General features: G+C 38.5%; 1 protein-coding gene across 1 annotated transcript in view; it reads left to right on the top strand.

Moving 5' to 3' along the window:
- LOC103267129 (leucine-rich repeat and calponin homology domain-containing protein 1) overlaps window positions 1-26,255 on the top strand; it is a gene marked incomplete at its 5' end in the record, with an annotated part of 65,616 nt that overhangs the window by 12,384 nt on the left and 26,977 nt on the right. Inside the window, 4 exons of the mRNA XM_008064730.1 lie at window positions 4,585-4,638; window positions 5,655-5,727; window positions 17,036-17,145; window positions 20,476-20,613. Coding sequence (XP_008062921.1) covers window positions 4,585-4,638; window positions 5,655-5,727; window positions 17,036-17,145; window positions 20,476-20,613 — 375 coding nt within the window. The remainder of the gene's footprint in view (window positions 1-4,584; window positions 4,639-5,654; window positions 5,728-17,035; window positions 17,146-20,475; window positions 20,614-26,255) is intronic.

The following is a 26,255-nucleotide window of genomic DNA, read 5'->3' as shown; positions in this document are numbered from 1 at the left end:
ATTTATAGTTGGAGTCTCGCTTTGTCTCCCAGACTGGAGTGCAGTGGCCACTCCTGGCCACTGCAGCCCGACCTGCTGGGCTCCGGCGATCCTTCGGCCTCAGCCTTCCAAGTAGCTGGAACTACAGGCTTGTGCTACCACGCCAGGCTAATTTTTTGATTTATTGTAGCGATGAGGTCTCGCCAAGTTGCCCAGGCGGGTCTCGAACCTGCGGGCTCAGGCAATTCACTCACCTCAGCCTCCCAAAGTGCGGGTTTACAGACTGAGCCACGGAGCCCGGCTATACTCCGTCATTTTAGTAAAGGATATATGATGTTCCTCTAAATTCATTTCCTTCTGCTTGTCTAAATTGAAACCCACCTGACATTTTTCCGCATGCTCATAAAGCTTCATGGTATCTTCCTGAAGTTTAAAAATACTGGCTTCATTATGTGGAAAAGCCTAGTATTCTCCTAAAGTAGGAAATTTGTCTTCCAAACAAATGTGTCAATAATTTCGTCAGTTGGGCACCCTAGCTTGCTTCTAACGATGTGTCTGTTTATCCCATCACCAACTAGCAGTTAAACCAATAGGTGTTGAGCTGCAACTCTGCACAGGCCTAGCACCTGGTGCTGGGAGGGCTTCCCAGCAAGCTGCTGCACTCTGTCCTCTAGAGCAGATTTTCTGCTCTAACTGGGCAGTATTGTATTATTATTCTGAACACACAGGAGATACCAGGTCCAGCCTACCTTTGCACCTTTATTTAAGGATGCTGCTTAAAATGTCCATGAACTTTCACTCCAGTAAAGTTTTAGAAAGGCATATTCCTACGTCCATGATTTCATGAGCACCAGGAAGACATGAAACAAAAAAAAAAAGAAAAAAAGATAGCCCTACTCTGTCTCCAAATTACAATGTTTTGTGTTATTTTAATACAGTGTAGGAGTTTTTTCTTTTCTGGTTGAATGAGGAGTCATATTTGGCATACGGGAGGAACTCTTTTTGTCGTCTTTCTCTGTCCTTGACAGACACATCTCCATGTTTTTAAAAAGTTGACTCTGGTGGAAGAAGAAAGTCACTGCAAGAAGGAAAAGAAAAGGAAGTCATGGATTTGTGAGGTCAATAATACGGATTATGCCAAACTTAAATATGATCCTCATTCATGATTTGGTTATTTTTGTATTCATCCATCTCATTCAGGCAGAAGCAACACCTTTCATCATACAAGGGGGGTATCAAAAAATCTGGAATTTATCTATTAAAATTGTGTATTCTTATATGTTTAATCTTCAGTCACATTCAAATTACTCTTCGTTTGATGCAGTACACCTACAAGACACTTTTCCCATTGCTCAAAATAGTTTTGAACTCATCAATTTTGATGCCTTTTAGAGCTTCTGCTGTTTTTTGTTTCACCTCTTCCACATCAGCAAAATGTTTCCCCTTGAGGACTTTTTTCATCAGGGAAACAACAACAAAAAAAGTTGCTTGAGGAGAGATAGGGTAAATAGGGATGATGGGGCTTGGGGGTCATGGTGTTTTTGGTCAACAATTGCTAAACCCTCAGGGTGGTATGGGCAGGTGTGCTTGTAAGTCGCTCATGATGAAATGGCAAATGCGTTGAAAGAATCTCCAAAAAAAATTCACTGAAGCCAAACACTGTCAGCTAGTACACTGATGCTGATGTTTCTAGAACACTTACATAGTGGGGGAAGCCTGTACCACAAGGGGTTCACCCTCCAAAAAGTAACCCAGTTTTTCTTTCATCCTGCCTTGTAGTGTTGCATCAGTTAGTCAGTAGTTGTTAAATGCCTGTGCTGGGTTTAGTCATGTTTTTGGTGTAGAGGACTAGAATATGAAGGCTATGGAGTTGCCTTTGCTTTTAAGGAACTTTAAAAATTGTTGCTGGGCTTGGTGGCTCAGCCTGTAATCCCGCGCCTTTGGGAGGCTGAGGTGAGTGGATTGCCTGAGCCCGCGGGTTCGAGACCTGCCTGGGCAGCGAGACCTCATCTCTACAATAAATCAAAAAATCAGCTGGGCATGGTAGCGCATACCTGTAATTCCGGCTACTTTGAAGGCTGAGGTGGAAGGATCGCCGGAGCCCAGCAGGTTGAGGCTGCGGTGGCTGGGAGCGGCCACTGCACTCCAGTCTGGGTGACAGAGTGAGACTCCAACTCAAAAAAAAAAAAAATTGTGGAGATTGGCCTGGCATGGTGGCTCACACCTGTAATCCCAGCACTTTGGGAGGCCGAGGCGGGAAGATTTCTTGAACTCAGGAGTTTGGGACCAACCTTGGCAACATAGTGAGACCCTGTCTCTACAAAATAATTGAAAAATTTAGCCAGGCATGGTGGCACACACCTGTAGTCTCAGCTACTTGGGAGGATTAGGTGGGAGGATTGCTTGAGCCCAGGAATTCAAGGCTACAGTGAACCGTGATGGTGTCACTATACTCCAGACACATCTCCATGACAGAGTGAGACCCTGACTTAAAAAAAAGAAAAAAAGAGCCAGGCTTGGTGGCTCAGCCTGTCATCCCGCGCCTTTGGGAGGCTGAGGTGAGTGGATTGCCTGAGCTGACGGGTTCATGACCCTCCTGGGCCACTTGGCGAGACCTCATCTCCACAATAAATCAAAAAATCAGCCGGGCATGGTCACGCCTTTGGGAGGCTGAGGTGAGTGGATTGCCTGAGCTCGCGGGTTCGAGACCCTCCTGGGCCACTTGGCGAGACCTCATCTCTACAATAAATCAAAAAATCAGCCGGGCATGGTAGCGCACGCCTGTAGTTCCAGCTACTCGGAAAGCTGAGGCGGAAGCATCGTCGGAGCCAGCAGGTCGAGGCTGCAGTGGCCAGGAGTGGCCACTGCACTCCAGTCTGGGTGACAGAGTGAGACACCAACTCAAAAAACAAAAACAAAAAAAAAAAAGAAGAGGAAAGAAGATTTGGATATAAAACTAAATTTTAGATAGGAAAGAAGATTTAGATGTAAAACTAAATTTTATATAAAACCGAGAGAAAAATATGAGAACGTCTGCAATCCTGAGTCTGTTTTAGATGCTAGGGGACACTGGGGAAAAGATAGAAAGCTTAAGGAGACCGAGACAGAAGTAACTAAGGCTTTTTGACAGTTCAGTTAGGAGATGGTCGAGCAAGGCAGCTTGGCCGTGGTAGAATCCGCACAGTGTGTGAGCCCGGCAGAAAGGGCCGGCCAGGATTGGGAAGTGGTTTGTAATTGGTAGCACATCACATTATTCGACTTTACACATACTTTGGATGACTGTTCACATCAAGAGTGGGTGGTGCTGGCATCCATTCAGGATGAGTTGCAAATTGCATGCACATACATAAATAATACCGCATTGGGGAGGGTGTGTGGAGGCGGGAACAGTAGGAGAAACTGGAGGAGTTGCTTATGGAAAGAATCAACCCTGAGTTACTTGTTAGCATTATCAACAAAGCCATTTAGTTGGATGAGGACGTTAATGACATTTTATTCTAAAAATATGTTTTCCCTTGGATTTGTGTCAAAGTTGGAAATATTTTTTAATAGCAGTCTTTAATAATGACTAGGAACAGGCACATTTTCACTAATTCAGTGGCATATACACATATGATGGTTATACTGGCTAGCACCCAATTTTGTATTAGGGTGGATCAGTGGAGTTTTTGATGACCATATAAAGAAGGCAGGCCTGGGTAAGATAAACTAGAGTGTGCCCCTGTGGACCCCATGTCTTTATGTGGCCCTTACATGCTGGTTTTCCAGGATTCTGCCCCCAGCCCCTGCTCCTCACCTTCTACACTGTCTCCCTGGACCATGTGACCTCTCTCATGAGCTCAGGCACCCCATAAATAGTAATGACTTCCAAATCTGTAGCTTATGCCCCAAATGCATCCCCCCCCACCTCAGCATTCAGAGTTCATTTCTATGCTTCTCATTTTCTACATACTAAACGGCAGCTGTCAACTTCCTCTTCAACTTCTCCCATATCCTCAGTGGTATTCAGTGATGCCACCACCCATCCAACCATTCCTGCTTAGAAACCAGGATATCATCTTGACTCTCCTCCATGACCATTTATAAATCTTGCATGCTTTACCATAGAAAAATTTCTTAAACTTTTTTTCTTAACCGGTAGTTGCCAAAGCAAATTGGTGTCGAACTGACAATATGAGATTTGCCCAGGTGGCGTGGGGTCTGTACATGTGTTTCTGTTAAAAACTCCCAATGAGATTCTGAATGTTCCAGAACTGCTGCCTTGTGCCACTTCTAAAAACTCATAATTAAAATGGGGATGGGAGCCAGCAGGCAGGTTGGTAACCTAGTAGAGTAAGCTGATGTCCACAGATATTTTAGAGTGAACTCTGTTCTAGGAAATTCTTTATCTTAGTCTGTGTAATACTTTAGATGTATTTGTCTGTGACTACAGCTGAATGTTTTCAGAAAATACAAGTATTTAGTTACTTAACACACTAAATAATTCAACATGTATTCACTGTGTGCCTGTGGTCCATGGATATGATGGAAATAAGAAAGATGCAGTTCTTGCCTCAGCAGTTTTGCAGTCTAGTGGAACATACCATTTTTTTTTTCTTCTTTAAGGTGCAAAACGATCTAACATTACAGAGTAATGGGAGCCAGTATTCCCCAAATGAGGTAAGTTTCCTGAAGATTAATGGAAGGTGAGGAATTACATGAAACTTAAACTGGGATGTCTTTTACAGATGTATATAATCTAAGATGGTTGTGATTAAAGAGTCTCTGGGGGAATCTATCTCACCCTCATTAGCTATCATAGCCTTATTTGGCCTATTCATAACTAAAAATTAATTTTTATAAGACTTTGAAAATCAAACATGGGAACATCATTGTAAGAAAACACATTGGGCTCAGTGGCTCACACCTGTAATCCCAGCACTTTGGGAGGCAGAGGCAAGAGGAATGAATCCTGAACCCAGTCTGGACAATGTGGTGAGACATCATCTCTATAATAAATCAAAAAATTAGGAAGATGTGGTGGTGTACACCTGTGGTTCCAGCTACTTGGAAGGCTCAAGCAATCCTTCTGTGATCCTTGAGGCTGCAGTTGCCATAAGCATGCCACTGCACTGCAGCCTGGGTGACAGAATGAGACTCTGACTCAAACAAAACAAAACAAAACCCAGAAAGCAGAATGAAAATCACTCAAATAGGCAACATTTAGAGTGTCTTGTTATCCGTGAATGATTCAGTGTGTAGTTTCTCTGTAGATGAGACTTCTGTTCTGTGTTACCTGTTTCCTTATTTCTTTGTATTTGAGAGTCTTTGTCAGATGGGCTTTTCTTGAGACCTAGGTGTATTTGTGTGTGTGTGTGTGTGTGTGTGTGTGTGTGTGTGTGTGTGTGTGTGTGTGTATACACACCCATGCGCACAACTGTGCTAGAGGGGTATTGCCAGTTTCATGTGATTGTAAAATATTTTTATAAAGAGCAGGTAAAAAATTGAATGGGTTATTCAAAATAACATTCTTTTGATTATACCACTTAAATCATTTGCAAAGTGATTTTTTTTTTTTAGCTCACACAGTTGCAAATGTAAAAAAGGGAGTGGTTTTATTATCATCCTTGACCACAGAGAAGCATACATCATTCTGCTTCTGGTTTTTCTAATTTCTTTTCCTTCTAACATCACAGATGAGAGAGAACTCCCCTGCAGTCTCTCCTACCACAAACAGCACAGCTCCGTTTGGCCTGAAGCCTCGATCAGGTAAATTAAAACTTCCACCCATTCTTCCACTAAATAACTCAGTGTTTTCTCTTGAGCCTTTGAAAGTATTATCAATATCAGCGTGTACATCCTTGTCAGTTCTGCTGAGTTGAAATCCCAGCATCAACACCTTGTTACAGCTGAGGGAGGCCAGAGTATGGAACTTCGTTTTCAGTGAATCAGCTAAGTCCATGTTATCAATAATGGATATCTTATCTTTTTTTGAATCAGAGCAAAGGGGGAAAAAAAGTGGTGGGAAGATGTCAGTGGGGAAGAAATGCTCTATTGAGTTTTTTACCTGAGGAAAACAAAACAGTCGCCGTTTTGCCCTGGTGGATTCTGGTGCGCTGCTGAGTTGCAGAGCCACCTGCTTTGAGGAAAGTGACTCCTTTCTGAGACACCCTCATTTGGTGTCTGAGCTTGGGTGGTTCCATGCATTTACTCACATTACAGGGTGATCATTTCAAGGCTTGTGTGAATGGTCAGGAGTTACTGTTTTAAGAGCTTTTTGGGGAAACATTTTGCTTTTGTTACCTATTTTATCATTTGTTATTAGTTTATTCACAAAGGTAAATTATAGCAATGTTCCAAATAACTATTGATTTTGAAAAGAAGGACTCTGTGTAGAAAAATGTGGTTCTTCTGATTTCTCCGTTTACTTGAAGTTACGGTGCTGTCTTCCTTTTAGGTTTTTGTTTTAATATTTTTGTTGTTTGCTATTTAGTATACACTCACTACCTATGCCTTTAAGCAAGTGCTGATAAAGGACTTAGGCACTTTTAAGCAAAAGCTTGTGTAGAACTCAGATGTTACTGAATTTTCCAGTTAAGTATTTTGACAACAGTAGAAGTTTACATGTATCCATTTTGGAGAAAGATACCCATAGGAAAAACAAATAAAGATGATTCTTTATTTTAAAAAATTTTTTTTAAGGACCAATAATTTTTAATATAAAATTGGCCTAACTTTCTGCTTTGGTAACTAGGTAACTCACAGCAAATTGGATAATTCTCGTTGACAGCTCCGTGTAGCCTAAGTCTTTGGCATTATGGTGCTTTCTACCTCTTCTTTCCTTGTTAAGATGATTCTTTATTAAGGGGAATGTTTTTCATTCTTGGAGCAGGTTGTACCCTTGGTAACATGTGGCCAAGTGTAATAGTTTCCTGGCAATTTGCATGCACTATATGAAAAAAGCCATGTGAGAAAATGCTAACGTGTGACAAGAGTTAGTGGGTGTTTTATGGAGAGCTAAATTGTACATGAAAAAAAGACACAAGTGGCTTGGTCTTTTCCATTTGTGTATGGAACTAAACATATGTGACCAGGTCTGGGCTGAGGGCCCCTGGCTGGGCTTCCGTTTCCACAGTCTCAGGTGTGTCCTAGGAGGAATAGAGGTGATTCCTGGCATGCCTCATCTATGCCTTCAGTGACCCACCAGGAAACTTATCTCCACATACTGAGGACCTCACACTGAGCTATGGACTTTATCTCCTAATCTTTATAGGCAGCTTTACAAAATTTAAAAATAATTCATAATTGAGCAAATCAAAAGTTGAATGGATCTCCAAAGAATAATTTTATTATCTGAACGTGCAGCTTGCAATTTAATTATAAAATTATTCTAGTGGCTTTTTAATTCTTTTCTTGAAGTCTAAACTCAACTTATCAAAGTTAGGGATTGTATTGTACTGGCACTGTTAAAGCTATTTTGTATTCTTTGTAGTGGTCAAAAATAAATGGTATATTTATTTTGAACAGCAAAAAACAGCTATAATTTCCTTTCCAAACTTCCCATTTTTCTGTAATGCTACCCAACCATTGTCGAAATTGTTGTAGTTGTTGAAAGCTCTGTGGAGTCTGGTTGCTGTAAATAATGCTGATTTATCTTCAGGAACATCAAGTGGCTTGTTGGAACTTTATAAAACTTGTGTCATGCACTGGGTTTTTTTCATTTTATTTAGTAATTTTAAAATATTATAGTATGTTATGTTTAAGTGTATTTTTCATATTTTCTGGAAGACAACATGTACAGTAATCTGAGCTGGAGATACTATGATTAAAAGATAGAAACTGTTTTTGAGTGAGTAGCTTTAGAATGCTTAAAGCTAATTAACTTTTACTTTGAAAGTAAGTATGTGGATTTATGTGATTTCCGTGTTATAAATAAAAACAGGCTGCTCAGATTAGCAATTTGGAATAAGACCGTAGATTCTTAAAGTAAGCTGACAGTTTTCTTAAAAAGAAACCTTTTTTTCTCTTCTGTTTTCCTCCCAAAGAAAGGCAACTGCACATACCCAAATATTCATTTGTTTTATTGGCCCTGCCTTATGGTTGAATAAAAAATTATATATAATTATGAATATGAAATTGCTGTGTGAATATTTAGTACAAAAATAAGAGATACTATTTCATAAGTGACCAACTCAAAAGTTCTTGATATTGATTGATCTCTTTTGGTTAATTGGATTTGTTGTTAAATAGACTTACTAGTATCCAACATTGTTTTTTGTTTTACTGAGCAGTATTTTAAACAGTATTGCAAGGTATGTCAATGACTGAGACTAGAATTGGCTAGATTCAGCTATCAATAAAGCATGGCAGTAGACCTACAGATGACTTTTAAAAATTTTTTTACATTGCTTTGGGAAAAAAGTAAATCACTATGGGTAAACAATGATTCTATAATAGCTTTATGTCTAAATAATAGTTATATTTACACATATTAAGCTTTGACCTATGTGACCGCATTTTTTGGTGTGAATTGTATTTGCTAAGCCTGTTAGTCATTTAGAAAGTCTTTGAGAAAGGTATCTCGTAGGTCTTTTGCTTTTTATCTACGTAACCTATGGGTACTCTTCCTTTCTCCTGACCTGACTCATTAGTATTCTAAGTCTGTGGGCTTTCGGAACTGTTAAGATTAACGATATTAACTGCATGCAAAGTATATGGTTGATGAGTACTAACACTCAGTTTTTATCATTCTTTTTATTCCATGCGCCATCTTTCATTCTTCTCCTATATTATGCATTTGAAATTAAACCCCATGTAAATGAAATCCACTCTTCATGTCCATACAAACCCTATGCCATTTGTGAAATGCTGCTGCCCCTTTGATTTTTCCTGGTCCTTGTGCAACTGTACGCGGACTGGCTCTCTGGCTCCCCTGCAGACCCAGCCCTCATTCTTCCTCCTATCTCCTTCAACACACTTACACAGGCACAGACATGGGACAGCACTAGCTACAGTGTTCCATCTGAAGGAGACAGTGACAATGGTAGGTGGCTTTGTACCTATTCTCTGATATTCTCATTAATAAGCCAATGAGTATACTGAACGGTCATCTCTGTGTAGCTGAAGGGAGCGTGTGTTCACCTGCATGCCTGGTACAAGAAAGAAGCATCAGCCTGGAGGGTGAAGTCCAGAAAAGTGCATGTGCATTATGCTCTAGCAGTGTGTCAAACCGCAGTTTAATTATCTTGAGTATTCTCAATTTGGGGAATTTGCTACTTTCTTCTCTACCTTTTCTGCTTGAGTTTTTTGGTTTGTTTGCTTGTTTACAAAGATTTGGGGTTTGTTCATTTGGATTATCTCTGCCTGCTCCTCCGTCTTAACTAAATGCTTTTAGAGTTTGGTCTTTTATTATTTATGCTTACTATATGAGATTTTTTTAAGGTAACTAAAATGTTCCATGGCTGGTCCTAGAGTAGTGCGTTGAAAATAATGTTCTTGTTGTGAAGTTTCTAAAAATGAGATAAATCATTTGCCTTCTCCTTTTTTTCCCAAATGACTTGCATGTTTTGACTTTTGATACCTTCTTGAGTGTAAGTTCATCTGTGTAACGTACAAAAATAGTAACTTGGCCTAAGAATCAAATGTATAAATAAAAAACTGATCCCAGGTATGGTGGCTCACGCCTGTAATCCCAGTACTTTGGGAGAACTGCTTGAGGCCAGGAGTTCAAGACTTGCCTGGGTTACATAGCGAGACCCTGTCTTTACAAAAAATTAAAGTATTAGCCAGGTATGGTGGTGTACACCTGTAATCTCAGCTACCAGGGAGGCTGAGATGGGAGAATTACTTGAGCCCTAGAATTCATGGCAGCAGTGAACTGTGATCACACTGCTGCCCTCCAGCCTGGGCAACAGAGCAAGACCCTGTCTCAAAAAAATAAAATAAAATGAAATAAATTGAGGGTACTCAGCTGGGATTAATGTGGATATCTTTTAATTTTGAGCCATTAAATATTTTAAATAGTCTAGAAAATGAAAATAAAACAAATATAATTATTTAGGTCTACATACCACTTGTATCTTAATCTCCCTTCTAGTCTCATGCTAGTTCATATTTTAAACATTTTACTTCAACTACAAAATGGTAGTAGTCACGTTAAACGAAACAGAGAGTGATTTGTAGGGAAGGGAAGCGAAATGTGAGGTTTAACCACAGTACGGACACAATGGGAAGATGTGTTTTCTCATAATACCTTTATATCTAAATATATTATGTGTAATACTTAGAAAATATGTATTTAAAACATTTGCTGTGATTTCTGGTTAAAATTCAGCCAGAAATGCTTTTATAAATTTTCTTATGGGAAAGGACAGTGTAAACTTTGACAGATTAGTTATAAAAGGAATTTTAATATTATATAGATTTCTAAACTGTTTAACTAAAAACAAGTAGGATTAAAAAACAATAATCATGAAACAAAAGGCATTCCTCTTGCCATCTTGTTTTAAATTCTGAACGTTGAAGAGGGCTAAATGGAAACTTTCCTGTTGAGCTGTCCTTTTACCTAAAATTTTTAAAAAATAAAAGGAGGGGAGGCATTTTTGTTTTTCCAAAAGCATAACTATTTATGTTTAATGGAAATAAAGCCTAGAATGAAAGATCTATGTGTGCTTTGGTTTTTTTTTTTTTTTTTTTGAGTTGGAGTCTCACTCTGTCACTCGGACTGGAGTGCAGTGGCCGCTCCCGGTCACTGCAGCCTCCACCTGCTGGGCTCCGGTGATCCTTCCACCTCAGCCTTCCAAGTAGCTGGAACTACAGGCACGTGCTACCACGCCTGGCTAATTTTTTTTTTTTTTTATTGTAGAGATGAGCTCTCGTCAAGTTGCCCAGGCAGGTCTCGAACCCGTGGGCTCTGGCAATCCACCCACCTCGGCCTCCCAAAGTACTGGGATTACAGGCTGAGCCACCGAGCCAGGCAACTTCGGTATTTCTTTAGGAGCGATATCTGAAACCAAAGGACTTTTTTTTAAGCTGGCAAAAAATTAGACATCTTATGTAGAAGGAGAATTTCTGTCCTTATAGATGAACTGACTAAAAGCAGAAATTGAGACAAGCTGCCTCTGCAGGGCAGAGGTGGATAGGGGGCCACATCAGGGATCCTAACTCTGGAGTCGCCTGTACCATATATAAATTCTTTCTATAAATGTGTGCAAAGCATTAAGCCAGGCTGCCTTCCTTTTATTAAAAACCTTCAGATTTTCATAGAAAAGAATCATTGTAAAAAAATCTTTCTAAAAATAAAATAACCTTGCAGTAGTTATTTGGTATTTTTTGTGAGCGAAAATTCCAGGGATTCACGTGCAGCTATTATGCTGTACCACAGTAATAATAAAGGGATTGTTTTCAATACTCATGTGGCTCGGTCAGTTATGTCAGGTGCTTGGTGGTTGTCATTTACCCGATTTGTAATTTGTCACTACTATGCCTTGGGCAACAGAAAATTTTCTGTGCAAAAGCAGGTTCTCAGATCTGATCTTTTATGTATATCTTCATTCTCTTTGTTCTGAACTTACCTTGTGATTGGAATACATTTTCTGATGCATTTTTTAAATTAAAGAAGCTGCACTGTATGTCCAACTATCTATGATCTAATGTTGCGAGAAGAACACAACCTACCTGTTATGTTGTTCTTGCAGGTTCCTTTTCAGTAGATTTTATTCAATGGCTCCTCTTGACATTTCAAAGCTGATTACAGCATCAGTTTTGTTTCCTCATATTTTCTTCATTAATTGGTGTCTGCAGCTATCTTTGTAAATCAGCAGCATCTTGTTACCAATTCAACTTCACATCATTTAACTTAACTTTATGTTTTTTAGTTATTATTTCAGGTAAAGTCCGCATCCTTATACCTTGCTTACTGTCTTGCTTTATTTAAAATGACCCATTTATGTAAATTCACTGGACTATTTCATCCCAATTCTATCTCTTTTTAAATTCTCCATTTTCTCTAAAATGTATTCTTTAGAGAGATTTTTAAAGATGAATTGACTAGAAGGCCCTTGGGAGTTTGAGTTCCCACAATCCCCAAAGTTCTGCCCCGAAAGACAGATGAAGGAGGGTGTGGAAGTTTGTCTGTGGAGGGTCTGCCTACCCTGTAGCTCACTGGAGCAGCTTGATCTAAGTTTGTTTTCAACCTGAAGACTTAGCTTCTGCTCTTTCCCTTGCCATTGTGCTCTCTTACTGAGTCTTTGTTTTTCACCTTCTCTTTGAAGTTAAAAATCCTTCCTGTGTTCTTTTGAGCCCTTTTTGCTTTTTCATTTGCAATGAATTGCTAGGCACTAATTTATACTTGTTAAAAATTAATTTTTAAATTATCAGGAGAGAATGAATGAATGGACTTATCCATTTTGGGGCAGATTACAGACATTTCTAAAATTTTTTACAACAATCGTGCGCTGTAGATACTACTTTTCCTATTATAATAAGGAGGAAACTAAGGATATGAGAGGTTTTTCCAGTGGTTCTCAACTGTGGCTTCATAGTAGAACCACCTATAGGCATTTAGATTCCTGGGTCCACGCTCAGAGATGCTAATTTATTTGGTGTAGCATCTAGTCTAAGCACTAATAGTTTTCTTTGTTTTTTTTCCCTGCTTTTTATGTGATATTATGTGGTATTCAAGTAGGATTGAAAGCCACGGAATTAAGTAAATTGCTCGAGATCATAGAGAAGAAATTTGAGCTTTTTGAGGACAGAGAATGTGTCTAACTCATTTTTGGACAGCAGAAGAGGATGAATGAGTGAACTCGTCAGATTTCTAATTTGCAGTAGCCTGGATCTAAAGCTTATGATATTTTTTCAAAGTCATGATATTGCTGCTTTTGAATTTGTGTCTCTTAAACATCATGCCCAGTTTAGATTCTTAAGGAGAAATTGAAAGCTAAATTTCAAAACCTCATGTTTCCACAGAGAAGAAATTTTCTCTCAAATTCATCCTTGCAGGTACTGGTCAAATCCTACAATTTCCCCATGAATTTCAGTCAAGTTTATGTAATGAAGGTTAGTAATATGGACTGATATTTTTTAAATGAAGAGTTCATTTCATGCAGTAATTTAATGATAATGTACACTTTGGGCAATGTTTAGATCAGTGAGCTTTATTTCTTTGCTTAACTGAAAGATCTCACAATAGTTAGATAAATGATTTCTTGTATACTCTTATCTATTGGGTGCCTGTTATGTACTAGGCATAATACTGCAGATATAGCACTGAAAAAAGACAGCCAAGATTTCTGCTTTCATGGAACTTTATTTCAGAATCTGATGCATTCAGACCTGGAAACAAAGTTTAGAAGATTTTTCATGAGAGGGAAAAGTCAGACAACTCATTATTATCAGAATAGAATAATTTTTGCAACAACCCTCTTGAAATAGGTTGATCTTTGAATGAGGGAGTTTTTGAAACACTTGTTTATTCATTTACCAAACTCACTTTCTGTCCAACTCTCTTCTTTGTGGGGCAGAGGCAGAGGGTACAAGATGGAAACCGACATAAATTCTTACAGATCCCCATAATAGAGAGAAATATCACTCTGCTTTAAGACAGAAAGTGGTGAGTGCTGTGGAAGAGACACCGATAAAGAATGCTGTATGTTCATAGGTGACAGAGATTACTCGCAGCTCGAGGATGATGATGGGGAGGAGAGTGAAGGAAAATGTAGAGATCGTGGAAAAATCGTAGGATTTGACCAGTACCTGCAAGGATGAATTTGATGTTCTGCATAAGCTTTTATTCATTATCCAATGCAGTGTTCATGCTTATCTCTTCAGCTAAATAAATTACATATATGGGCAGTTTTTTCTATTGTTTAGATGTTACTTATATGACTTACAGTAATTAAATGATAGGCTCAATTTAAGCAGACCTCTTTTTTCTTCATCCTAAATCACCTACTTCCTGTTTCTTTTTACACACACACACACACACACACACACACACACACACACACACACACACTCATGCACCCAACCACTTATGCATACACTCACTCTCTCTTGTCCCTCTTTTTTTTCTTCTTATTTACACTTAAACAGTCAAAGGGGCATTTCATTTGAAAAACAGATGCTCACAAGGGGGCACCATCTTAACATTATCTCATAGCATTCAGTAAAACTTTTATTCCCCTGAATTAGGTAAGGGAATTCTTGAAATGTGGAAATTATGGAAAGCCAGAATATTTCTTTCATAGATATATTTTCTGAAGACTTGACCCAGGCTGGTCACTGAGTTTGTTATTTGAAAGAAAAAAAATCCTTGAACAATTATTATAATACTATAAGAAAGGGATTGGCAGTAGTGGGAAACTGCCGGGGGAGAGGTAGTGGGATTGGCAGTTGAGGGAAACTCCCAGGGGAGAGAGGGGCACACCTTATCAACAAGTGTACCTACATAATGAACTTTTGTATACCTAACCCTGAATTGTACCCCACATCTTTAAAATACAAAAATCAAAATAAATAGTTGATATAATCAGAGCTACCTTCATGGCCCCAGTAAAGTTATTCTGCCTTAACTAACCCAGAAAAATTAGCCTGCACTTAATGTGTGCAATAGACTTTTTATGAGGCTAAAGAGGTTATTTTGCATCCTCATGCATGTCATAGTTAATGTATATATAGAAAGCATTTAGTACTGTTGTTATGATTTCCAATAATTTTATGTACATTTGAAGTGTTCATTTAAAAAACCACAGTTGAAGTGTTTTAAAACATTTTTTGACTGCTTAACATTCATAGAAGGAATGCCCAAGCATGCATGTTGTATTTTTAAGCTGCACAGGAATTTAAAAATGAAAAGTCGATGCCAGGAAATTAAAACCCAGACACCATTGCGTTATCCTGATATGTCACATTAGAGAATGTGTTGATAATTGAGTTGTGTGCTGCTATACAAAAGCTCACGGTTCTTTCAACTTCCTGATATTTTCATATTCAGAATTAAATCTGCCAATAAAAACATATTGAAAATATTATACACCTTGTATTAGATAAGATTACCCCTAGAAAAAAAGGCAAAGGAAAATAAAACCTCCAAAGCATTCGATTTGTTTAAACGGTGTTGAGGCGCCCCTTGCTGGCATATGAGTGTATTACCTAAAGCTGTCCACATTCCTTGACTTTTTTGGTAAAATTGGTTGACTTTTTTCTTTGTGGGTATGGATTATTTCTAGATTTTACATTGTTATATATTTCTTTTTCATTTAGCTGTGTTTAAATGGTTTTCTTGTGTTTTCCCTCAAGATGGTGTAACGGCAAGTTTAATGCATTCTCCAATTTTTTTTCCATGCTTCTTGATTGGTCAGTCTTTTCTTCATTTCTCTTTGCTCTGTAGAATTTTCATCTCTCTCTGCTTGGTCATGCTGTCTTTCTTTTACTGGCTTTGGCTTTATTTTTTAAATAGCTAGTCTCACCTCCTGTAAGGCTTGGGTTTTGTGGGACTCAATGACAGCCCTCCTGCAACATGCTTTTGGTTCTTTTTGTATGTGACTTCCCTCAGTGGCTTCTGCAGAAGCCCCAGGCCACAAGATGACTTCTCTTTGAGGTTCTGGAAGGCAAAAGGTCTTACGTATATTAGACCATCCATTTTCTTCCTGCAAGTCAAGGATTTCAGATGTATCCACTTCCTTATCTTCTACAGAGCACCAGAATACTGATTCAAATATATGTTATAGCTAATTTAAAAAGAAAATGCTGAGGTGCGAGAACAAGAATACATGTTCCAAGGTATAAATTTGAAATTAAAATTATGTAGTTAGGTGTGCATAAGACTTTTGATTATACAGAGAGAACTCAAGTCTTCTTATCCCGAGTATTATATTTGTAAGTTATATTTAATTTTAAAAATCTAAAACATTGAAATAGCTTCAACAGATGTTTGTAGGAAATGCTTGTCAGGACAGAATAAAAGTTACACATGCTTCTTATTGAACATTGTTTAAATTATAGTGATTGAAACCACTGCCATTGCAGTATGCCAGTGCAGCCTTCTCTACGTTATTGATTTCTGAGATTGGAGTTGTTTATCCAAAATTTCCTGGATGACTCTCCCTTCTCACCCCAGTCTGAAAGTCTATGAGACAGAGGAATCGAAGCTCTTTATTAATAGCTCTTTACTACTGTGTGTCTCTTATGTGCATGGAAAGTTGATAGTCTTGGATAAAAGTCTCTAAGAAGAAATTAATGTAAGTTTAAATCTGGGTATTGTACCATAAAAATATTAAACTTCTTGCTATAATCATTCTTCCATTTGTAGAATATTTCTTATCTTCTTGATTAGTCTCTAAAGATGTTGTCCTTCAGAGGTTAAAAGCATGCATTTCCTCAACTCTTTTCAATGGGAGCACCACTGTTAGTTGCTATTCTTTAGGTCAAGGATCTCTTCAGCTGCTTCTAAACTTGCAAAATTTCCTCAAAGTAGTCCAGGCTCATCTCCATAGAGCAAACTTTTTGGATACCCTGTCAGTAAACAGGTAGAAGGCAGAATTTTTTTTTTACTGCACACTCAAATATATAATCCACATATCACCAGTTAGTTCTTAACCCAGGCCTATGAAAAATTGTATGCCAACAAAAAAATTAAGTAAGCTTATTTTTAGTCTGCAAAACAGTTTTAGAGTTGTATTTGAAATAAACTATCTGAGTTTAATGAAAGGATTGTGAGTGTAAATTAAAACTTAGAATAAAAACAGTGGAAAGATGAGAGCCAGAGATCCATCAGAGAAGTGCCCTGGAACGAGTCCAACAATGACCCAGACCCTTCTCTGGATTCAGTTGATTATCACCAAAAATTACAGCTTGTTGGCAGCGACCATGGCTGTCCCCACATTCCAGTATAATTTAAAATTAGAATATTTGAATCAAGCTTCTCCTGTGAAGTTGGAATTTTTTTTTTTCTTTGAATGGCAAATGAATTATTTGGGATCAGTAAAAACTGTGTTTAATTTTAATATGAATAGCCCTATGTGCCAACCTGTACCAGGCACTACATAAAGGATTTTTTTCCCTCTTTCTATTGTAGTATTTCTAAGACCTCAGAGAAATCTGGAATCTATAGACCCACAGTTTACAATCCGGAGGAAAATGGAGCAGTTGAGAGAAGAGAAAGAACTGGTGGAACAACTCCGTGAGGTACCCAAGAACTATTATGTAACAAAAGAATAATTTTCAGAATTGAAACAGCATGATATATATAAATAGACTTCGAAGCGTTGCAAACAATCCTAGTTTCAAATCTACCTAGGTCACTGACGGAATGTTTGCTATTGAGCAAGTCACTTAACATTCTGGACTTTCTGTTTCTTTATGTACTAAAAAAAAAAAAAAATAGTTCCAATCTACCTTAGTAGGTTCTGATAAGGAATACATGAAGTAATAGAAATACTTAATACAAAATGCTGACACTATTTCAATTCAGGTACACTTTTTAAAAAATGCCTGTCATTTATTTACTCAATGATAATAATCCCATTAATTTACAGATGTTTATAGTTATCCTCATTCTGTACCCTTAACTGGTCAGAGCTTTTAAATCAGTCATTTAATAGGCAAACCATTTGAGTTCTTACCAAGGATGAAGTCTTATGCCAGGTGCCATCAAGAATTTTAAGCTTGGGGATCGCAGGGACTAGTGACTGTCTTTTCCTTATCTTATTTCTTAGTTCCCGATGGGCAGGTATTTTTCTACCCACATGACCTTTGTGTCTGGTTATGAAGATTCTACATAAATATATAGAATGTTAACTAGCAGTACAGGTGTCAGTCACCAAAGAAGATGACATTGGTATTGGCTATTAGCACATAATAAATTGCTGCACAACTACTTCATGTTCTAAGAGAAGTATCAGAGCTATGAAGTATCAGAGCTATGAACCAAAAGAGGATAAAAATGCTTCTTGTAGGACAAAGTTTTTATATCAAATTTTCTACTTTCACTAGCAAATGTGTATTGAATTCCATGCTATACTATGTGGTATTCTAGATGATGGATGTAGGAGAGAAAAAAAAAGTCCTTACTGTTATGAATCTTATGCTCTGTTGAGAAGAGATAGTAAATAAGAAGGAAATAAATAAATATACAATTTCAGATAGACATGAGTTTTACAAATGGACAATGAATCCTACAAATAAGATTTAAAGTGAATCAAGATAGTAAGCATCTTTGTTGTAGCTGATGATACTTTATACAATTTTGCAGGTAGTCAGGAGGAAAAATTGTTTTCAGAATCTCTTACCACCACTTTAAGCCATTATGGTTAGTTGAGCAAGCACCAGGGAAAAGCAGACCTCTGTCCTTTGCCAGAGCATTTGGACATGCTGTAAATTTGGAAGCTGAGCTTTTTGAGCTCTGTGCAAATGAGGTCAGAAGCTCAGATATTTCTCTCAAACAGTGATATCTTATCATTTAAAGTTAAACACGGGTTATATTCATCACTTATGTTTTAATTTAGTGATATAAAACTAGAGACTAAAGAGTACTTTAAAAAAATTATATCTAAACACAAGGAAGTTCTGAAAGATCTATATAGCATTATTGTATTCACTGTTTTTCAAGTGTCTATTTATTACAGATCACCAGATTAAGTCATCCTTTCATAGGCTATTATGCAGTTAAAAGGATCTTTTTTTTTTTTTTTTTTTTTTTGCAAAGCAGAAACTTCTATGTGAGGTTTTAAAACGAATTCTTCCACTTCTGCTTCCAAGTTGATGGAGCGGACTTACTTTTGCCTATTCCTCCCACTAAGTACACCTGAAACCCTTAGACATTATCTACAAAACAAACAGAAAAGCAGTCTGAAAGGTAAAGAGAAGAAAGGAGACTGGCTAGGGTTCTTGGGGTGTGAGGAACACCATGGTGGTGAGCTCCGTGAGTTTTCTTTTTTGCCTTATGTATCTCAGACTTGGAGCTGGGAACTTGGAAACACTAACGGGCACAGACCCTAGAAAAAAAATAAAAAGCCTTTCTCTAGCCAAACAACCAGGAAGAAGGCAAGATAGAAAACCTTTAGACAATAAATACTCTAGCTAAACACCACGAACACCAAGAAAATACTGTGATTCCCCCCCTCACCCATGCCAGCAAAGGCTGAGTCAGGAGGCTAGTCTTCTGCCCTGCTGGGGTGGAAGGCCAAGTCAAGAACCAGAAATTCCATCTCTACTGGCCAGTAAGGAGTCCTATCTGCTCCCAGAGTTTCAGTGGAGACCACATGGGGAGCCTGTATTTCCAGCCCCACCCAGGAGTAAGGAGGCACCTATTCCCACCCCCTAAACCCTGGCCAACTGAGACCCGGTAGGAAACTTAGACTTCCACATTCATCTGGCAATAACAAGATGGTAGCCCCCTTTCCCTGCTGGAGCAGTGTATAAAAATAATAATAATAACAATAATAATAATAGACAGTTAAGACAGAAGTTTAAATAGGATCCAGAGTCTTATAACACACTAAGAGAATATCCAGTATTTCTATTTTTAATAGAAAAATCCCTCATTATACCAAGGACCAGGAAGATCTCAAACTGAATGAAAAAAAGACAATCTACAGATGACAGCACTGATACGGCAGAGATGTTAGAATTACCTGACAGATGTTTTTAAACAGTCATGATAAAAACGCTTCAGCAAGCAAATTACAAATGTGGTTGGAAGAAAGGAAAAGCACACCTCAGCAAAAAACTAGAAAAATCTCAGCAAAGAATTAGAAGATATAAAGAAGAACCAAATGGAAATTTAGGACTGAAAAATACATTAGAAAAAAGCCCCCAGTGTATGGACTCCACAACAGAATGTAGGTGACAAAGAAAAGAACTGGAATGAAACTGGAAGAAAGAACAACAGAGAGAAAACAGATTAACAATAAATAAACAGAGCCTCTGGGACCCTTAGGGGTTTAGCAAATGCGCTAATATCTGGGAGACCCAGAAGGAAAGGGGAATGAGAGCAAGACTGAAGAGGAACTCTGTGGTGGGAGGGGAGTGGTATGGCTAAAAGGGCAACAGGATAGATCCTTGTGATGATAGGAATGTTGTGTATTTGACTCTATCAAGGTCAATAGCCTGGTTGTTACAGGTTGTAACCATTCAGGGAAAGGGCACAGGGTACATGTAGTCTGTCTATTATTTTTTACAACTGCATACGAATCTAAAATTATCTCAAAATCAAAGTTTAATTTTTTAAAAAAGGACAGAAATTTATATTTTCATAGTCAAGGCTGAGAAAACCTTGAACTCAAGAAGTGATTCCATTATTCCTTTCATTCTAACTAAAAATTTCAGACACAGCTGAATTTGTTTTTATACAGAGGGATTTTTGATACTGCTTGAAAAGTTTTCAATGTCAGTGTTGTTCTTATTCTTACCTTCCATAATGAAATGAAGGCCTCTGTTCGTAAATACCTATAATTATATTTTACTCAGCAGCCTCAGTGTCGATAGCAATTGGCTTCCTTCTAATTTTCCCAACAGAGCATCGAGATGAGACTGAAGGTCAGTCTGCATGAAGACCTGGGAGCAGCTCTCATGGATGGTGTTGTCCTCTGCCATCTGGTCAACCATATCCGCCCACGGTCCGTTGCAAGCATCCATGTTCCCTCACCAGCGGTTGTAAGTAGATTTGACATAAAACAGACTCGTTTGGGGGCATTGTTGTTGGTTTAGGATGCCAGTGGCATCACTAGGACCTTGCTCACATGTTTTCTGTTGGGTCCCAAACAACTTGAAGAGCAGAAAAGGAATGAAAGAATGAGTCTAAATAAAGCAATATCTTCATGGTAAAAAGGGAGATTATTTAAAATAAATATGTAAATGATAGAAACAATTTTGTTTCAAATAACAAGCAAATCACTTTAAAGAAATTACTGATTGAGATGCTAACTTAAAGACTGTAGGGCTGGGCTCGGTGGCTTAGCCTGTAATCCCGCGCCTTTGGGAGGCTGAGGTGAGTGGATTGCCTGAGCCCGCGGGTTCGAGACCCGCCTGGGCAACTTGGCGAGACCTCATCTCTGCAATAAATCAAAAAATCAGCCAGGCGTGGCAGCGCACGCCTGAAGTTCCGGCTACTCGGAAGGCTGAGGTGGAAGGATCGCCGGAGCCCAGCAGGTTGAGGCTGCGGTGGCCGGGAGCGGCCACTGCACTCCAGTCTGGGCGACAGAGTGAGACTCCAACTCAAAAAAAAAAAAAAAAAAAAGACTGTGGGAACATAAAGATTCATTTCTCCCAAGGGGTTATTTAGACAGTGAGATGTCTTTTCAGAAAGCTCCTTTGTTGATGAGTTGGCAACTTTCCTTCTAAATGGAATCTCTTTCTTCTGTTCGTCATTGGGGGTTTCAGGATAGCTCTGACAAGATGTGGATTCTGCGGAAAATAGCATTCATAACCTTCAAGAGGTCAGTCAACAGTCATGAATTCAACAATTCTTTGACCAGTCACATATTCAAGGACACATTGGTGATACTGGGAACACAGTAGGGAAAGGGAACATGAGTGAGATTTCATAATGCCCCCAAGTCTTCATCTACGCTGTAGGGGAGAGAAAGCCTGCTTGTCCTCTCTCTGGACATATCCCAGAGCATGTTAGAAGCCAGAAGAGAGAGCTACAGAGTTAGTGTTATGGTCGTTCAGGCGAGTGTGGAGGAATAGGAGATAAGCTTGTCTTTGATGCCTACAAAGTTTTAGACAAACAGAGAATTTCTGCTCAACTATTTGCCATTTGTTGGGGGAGACAGAAGAGTTTAGGAGCTAAAAATATAAGGTGGGATTCAAATTCCAGAAGTGCTTCTAAAAGCCATAGAAGTTTGGGCAAGTTATTTATCATCTCTTTAACTTGATTTGCTCTTCACTATAGTAAAAATGTTCTTGTGAGGATGAAATGAGGTATGACATACAATATACAGGAACATGTAAGTCATCATTATCATTAGTGTTTATATGGCAGATTTTCAGAATTCAGCGCCCCTAGTGTTGAGATACAATGTTTATAAAATGTCATACCATCAGTGTGTTGGGCGGAAGCTCATGGCCCCTCTGTTCTCCTCCCTTCCCCAGGAATGCCTCGCCGTGGCATTTCTCTTTATTTTCTCTTGCCAAGAGGAAAAAATTAACTGATAATCTTATTTCAACCATTAGTTTCCTTTATATAATATTGAACATATGTTTTTTCTTCCAAATGTTGGGCCACAGGGAACAAAAAGATCAATTTGTCTTCTCTTTCAAATCTATCTCTAGCAGCCTTCATATAAAATGGTAAATTCTGTTTCATAATCCAATGTGAAACTCTCTAGTATATTTTACAAATGAATTCCACACTGCCATAAAATTGTCTCAGCCTTGTACCAAATTCTCACTTAATAATTTTTCCCAAATTATGAGAATGATACTACCGACTCCTTGACCTTCAATATGAATGAACAGTGATCATTTTATAAGGTGTAGAAGGATACTGTGAGGCATGTATCCATACGCCATTGTATATGTTACTAATTTTTCAGGAACAATGTTATATTCTTTTAGAAATCTTTTGATTTTCACCTTTTTTAAATAAAATGCTTACAATTGAAAAAATAATGAAGAATAATGCATGGTTGGTGAAAAATATAGGAAAGCAGAAGAAAAGTAAATCATCTTTTATCCTACAACCCAGAGACAACCACTTTTACCATTTTTTTCTTTATTACTAACATTTTTTGTACATTTGTTTTTTTAATTGTCAGCATCTCATATAAAATAGTAGTTTTTAAAATGTGTTATTATTATTATTGTTATTATTTGAGACAGGATCTTGCTCTATTGCTCAAGCTGGAATGCAGTGGTACCATCATGGCTCACTGTAGCCTTGAACTCCTGGGATCAAGTAATCCTCCCACCTCAGCCTCCTCAGTTTCTAAGACTGCAGGCATGTACCATCACACCCACCAATTTTCTTAACTTTTTTGTAGAGATGGGGTCTCACTATGTTGCCCAGGCTGGCCTTGAACTCCTGGCCTCGAGCAATCCTCCAACTTTGTCCTCTCAACGTTTTGGAATTACAAGTGCAAAACACCTGTCCTTAAAATGTATTCCTGAAACCTAAACATATCTCCATGTTATTAAAATTCTTTCTAAACCCCCATTTTAACAACTGTAACATATTTTAGCCAGTGTGGTTATATCATGGTTTTGCTTTTTAGAAATGAAGCTCGTTTCTAAATGTCCACTTATCAAAACATCTTCAGTGAGCATCTTGAAGCCCTTTTTGACAGGGCCTGGCTGTGCTGTGGTTGTAGAACCTGCTTTCTGTCTCACATGTGTGCCGTTGCTCTCTGCGCCAGGCTCTGGTGGCCCTCTGCCTAGAAAGCTGTGCCCACCTCGTCCCCTAGTTCCCCGGGCTCTTAGCATCACTAGCTCCCTTTTCTCCCCTACCATGGCGTTCACAGAAGGCAAGTCATTCTTGGCCTCTTGGGACTAGGTTCCATGTCTAAGAACTACATCACTGTGTATCTGTATCTAGATCTAGGTCTGTCTCTCTTCATGCACACACGCATTGACACATACATAAGTTTCCTTTCACTTGTTCATATTTCTGGCTATATTAGAGCCAAGTAACCTTGAAGATTATGTCTTTTGGCTCCATGGCTGTGTCTTTAGCACCAAGTATGGTCTCTAACACATCGTTAGCCATAAATGCATTTGTGTCTGCACTGTCAGCCATGGATAAGAGTGTGTTTTATTTTATTTTATTTTATTCTGTTTTATTTTAGTTGTAGAGTACAAGTCAGAATTTCATGCTAAGTGGTTTAACTACAGGTGAGGTTTTGGGCCTCCCATTGGACCTCACTCCGCCTGGATTAGGAGCAGGCACCCTTATTTGATGTTATGTGCCCCCCACCCAGTAGTGTCCCACTACTGCCAGTCCCCTTCTTGTGGTATTATGATAGGTGTTCAGGGTCTACTTATGAGTGAGAAAATGTGGTACTGAATTCTTCATTTCTGTGATAGATAACTAAGTATGGTACACTCCAAATCCATCCAAGTTGTTGCGAAGTCCATAATTTTGTCCTTCTTTATGGCTGCATAATATTCCATCGGGTATGTGTACCACATTTTTTATCCAGTCCAGTTGCAATGGGCAGCACAGTTGATTCCATGTTTTTGCTATTGTGAATAATGTTGCAATAAACATGTGTGCACAGGTATCTTTTTTGTAGAGTGATTTGAGTTGCCCCAGGTATATTCCCAGAAGGGAGATTGCTGGGTCATATGGAAGATTGATTTTTAGCTCTTTTAGAAATAGCCACACTGTTTTCCATAGAGGCCAAATTAGTTTATACTCTCACCAACAGGGTAGAAGTACTCCCTTTTCTCTGTATCCTCACCAGCAACTGTTGTTTTTTGTTTTATTAATGATGGCCATTCTTACTAGAGATTGGTGGTAGTTCAATGTGGTTTTGATTTGCATTTCTCTGATGATTAATGAGACTGAGCATTTTTTCATGTGTCTATTGGCTGCCTGTATATGTTGTTTTGAGAAGTGTCTATTCATGTCTTTTGCCCAGTTTTTTAATGGGGCTGTTTGCTTTTCTTTTCGGTACATTTAAGTTCTTTGTGGATCCCGGATGTTAGATCTTTGTTATATATACATTTGGCAAATATTTTTTCCCCATTCTGTGGGTTGTCTCCCCACTCTCTTGATGGTTTCTTTTGCTTTGCAGATTTTCAGTTTGATGAGGTCCCAGTGGTCTGTGTTATCTCCTATGTCATGGGCATCTAGAGTTTTGATCAGGAATTGGTTGCCTATTCTGATTTCTATAATGGTGTCTCCCACATTTTCTAAGATAGTTTGAGGTTTTACATTTAGGTGTTTGATCCACTTGGAGTTGATTTTTGTGTGTGGTGATAGGTTAGGAGTCCTGTTTCATTCTTCTGCATGTGTTCAGCCAGTTTTCCCAGCACCATTTACTGAATAGGTTCTCTTCTCCCCAGTGGTTGTTGGTGGAGGCTTTGTCAAAGATGAATTGATTGGGAAACTAAGGTTTTGCTTCTGGAATCTCTATACTGTTCCATTGGTCTATACACCTGTTCTTGTACCAATACCAGACTGTTTTGATTATTGTAGCCTTATAGTAAAGTTTAAAATCTAGAAGTGACATTTCCCACTTTGTTTCTATGAATTTCTGTATTGTTGCTTCCAGGTCTGAGAAGAATGATGATGGTAATTTAATGGGTATTGCATTGGATCTGCTATATTGCCTTGGGTATGATGGACATCTTCCAGTCCATGAGCATGGAATATTTTTCCATTTGCTTGTGTCTTCTTTGATTTCTTTGAGCACTGTTTTGTAGTTTTCATCATAAAGGTCTTTCACTTCTCTGGTTAAAGATGTCAAGGTATTTCTGTGAATGGGATTGTACTTTTTTTTGGTTTTCTGCCTGTTTGTTATTGGTATATAAGAATGCAACTGTCTTTTGCATGTTAATTTTGTACCAGGAGACTTTGTCAAAGTCTTCTATCAGTGCAGAGAGGTTTTTGATGGATTCCCTTGGGGTTTCCAGATATAGGATCAGATTATTCACACAAAGGGATAGCTTAATTCCCACTTTTCCTATTGGAATCCTCCTGATATCCTTGTCTTGTCTGATTGTTCTAGCTAGGACTTCCAACACTATGTTGAACAGGAGGAATGAGAGTGGGCGTCCTTGTCTTGTTCCAGTTTTCAGGGGAAATGCTCCCAGTTTCTGTTCATTTAGTAATATGTTGGCTGTTGGTTTATCGTAGCTGTCTTTGACTGTTTTGAGGTATGCTCCCCCTGTCCTAGGGAGTACCCTTGTAGTCTGTTCAAGGTTTGTTTTAAAAATCAAGAATAGATGTTGGATTTTGTCAAGAGCCTTTTCTGCATTTAATGATATTATCAAGTGGTTCTTGTTTTCAGATCTGTTGATATGTTTAATAATTATACTTAAGGTCTTGTGGATGTTAAACCAGCCCTTCATCCTGGGGATTAAGCCTACTTGGTCATGGTGGATAATTTTTGAGATATGTTGTTGGATCCGATTTGCTGGAATCTTGTTGAAAATTTTTGCATTTATCTTATCAGGGATATTGGCCTGAAGTTCTCTTTCTTTGTTGGGTCTTTGCCTGATTTGAGTGTCAGTGTGATGTTACCTTCATCAAATGATTTAGGAAGAGTTCCATCTTTCTCGATTGCCTGGAATACTTTCAATAGGATTGGTATCAGCTCCTTCTTATATATTTGGTAGAATTCCACTGAAAA

This window comes from Carlito syrichta, unplaced genomic scaffold (assembly GCF_000164805.1).
Source record: "Carlito syrichta isolate Samal-C Ts95f unplaced genomic scaffold, Tarsius_syrichta-2.0.1 Scaffold307978, whole genome shotgun sequence".
In the NCBI taxonomy this organism is placed as follows: domain Eukaryota; kingdom Metazoa; phylum Chordata; class Mammalia; order Primates; family Tarsiidae; genus Carlito; species Carlito syrichta.
The sequence above is the reverse complement of the archived record's forward strand: the minus strand, read 5'-3'. Positions and strand labels throughout refer to the sequence as shown.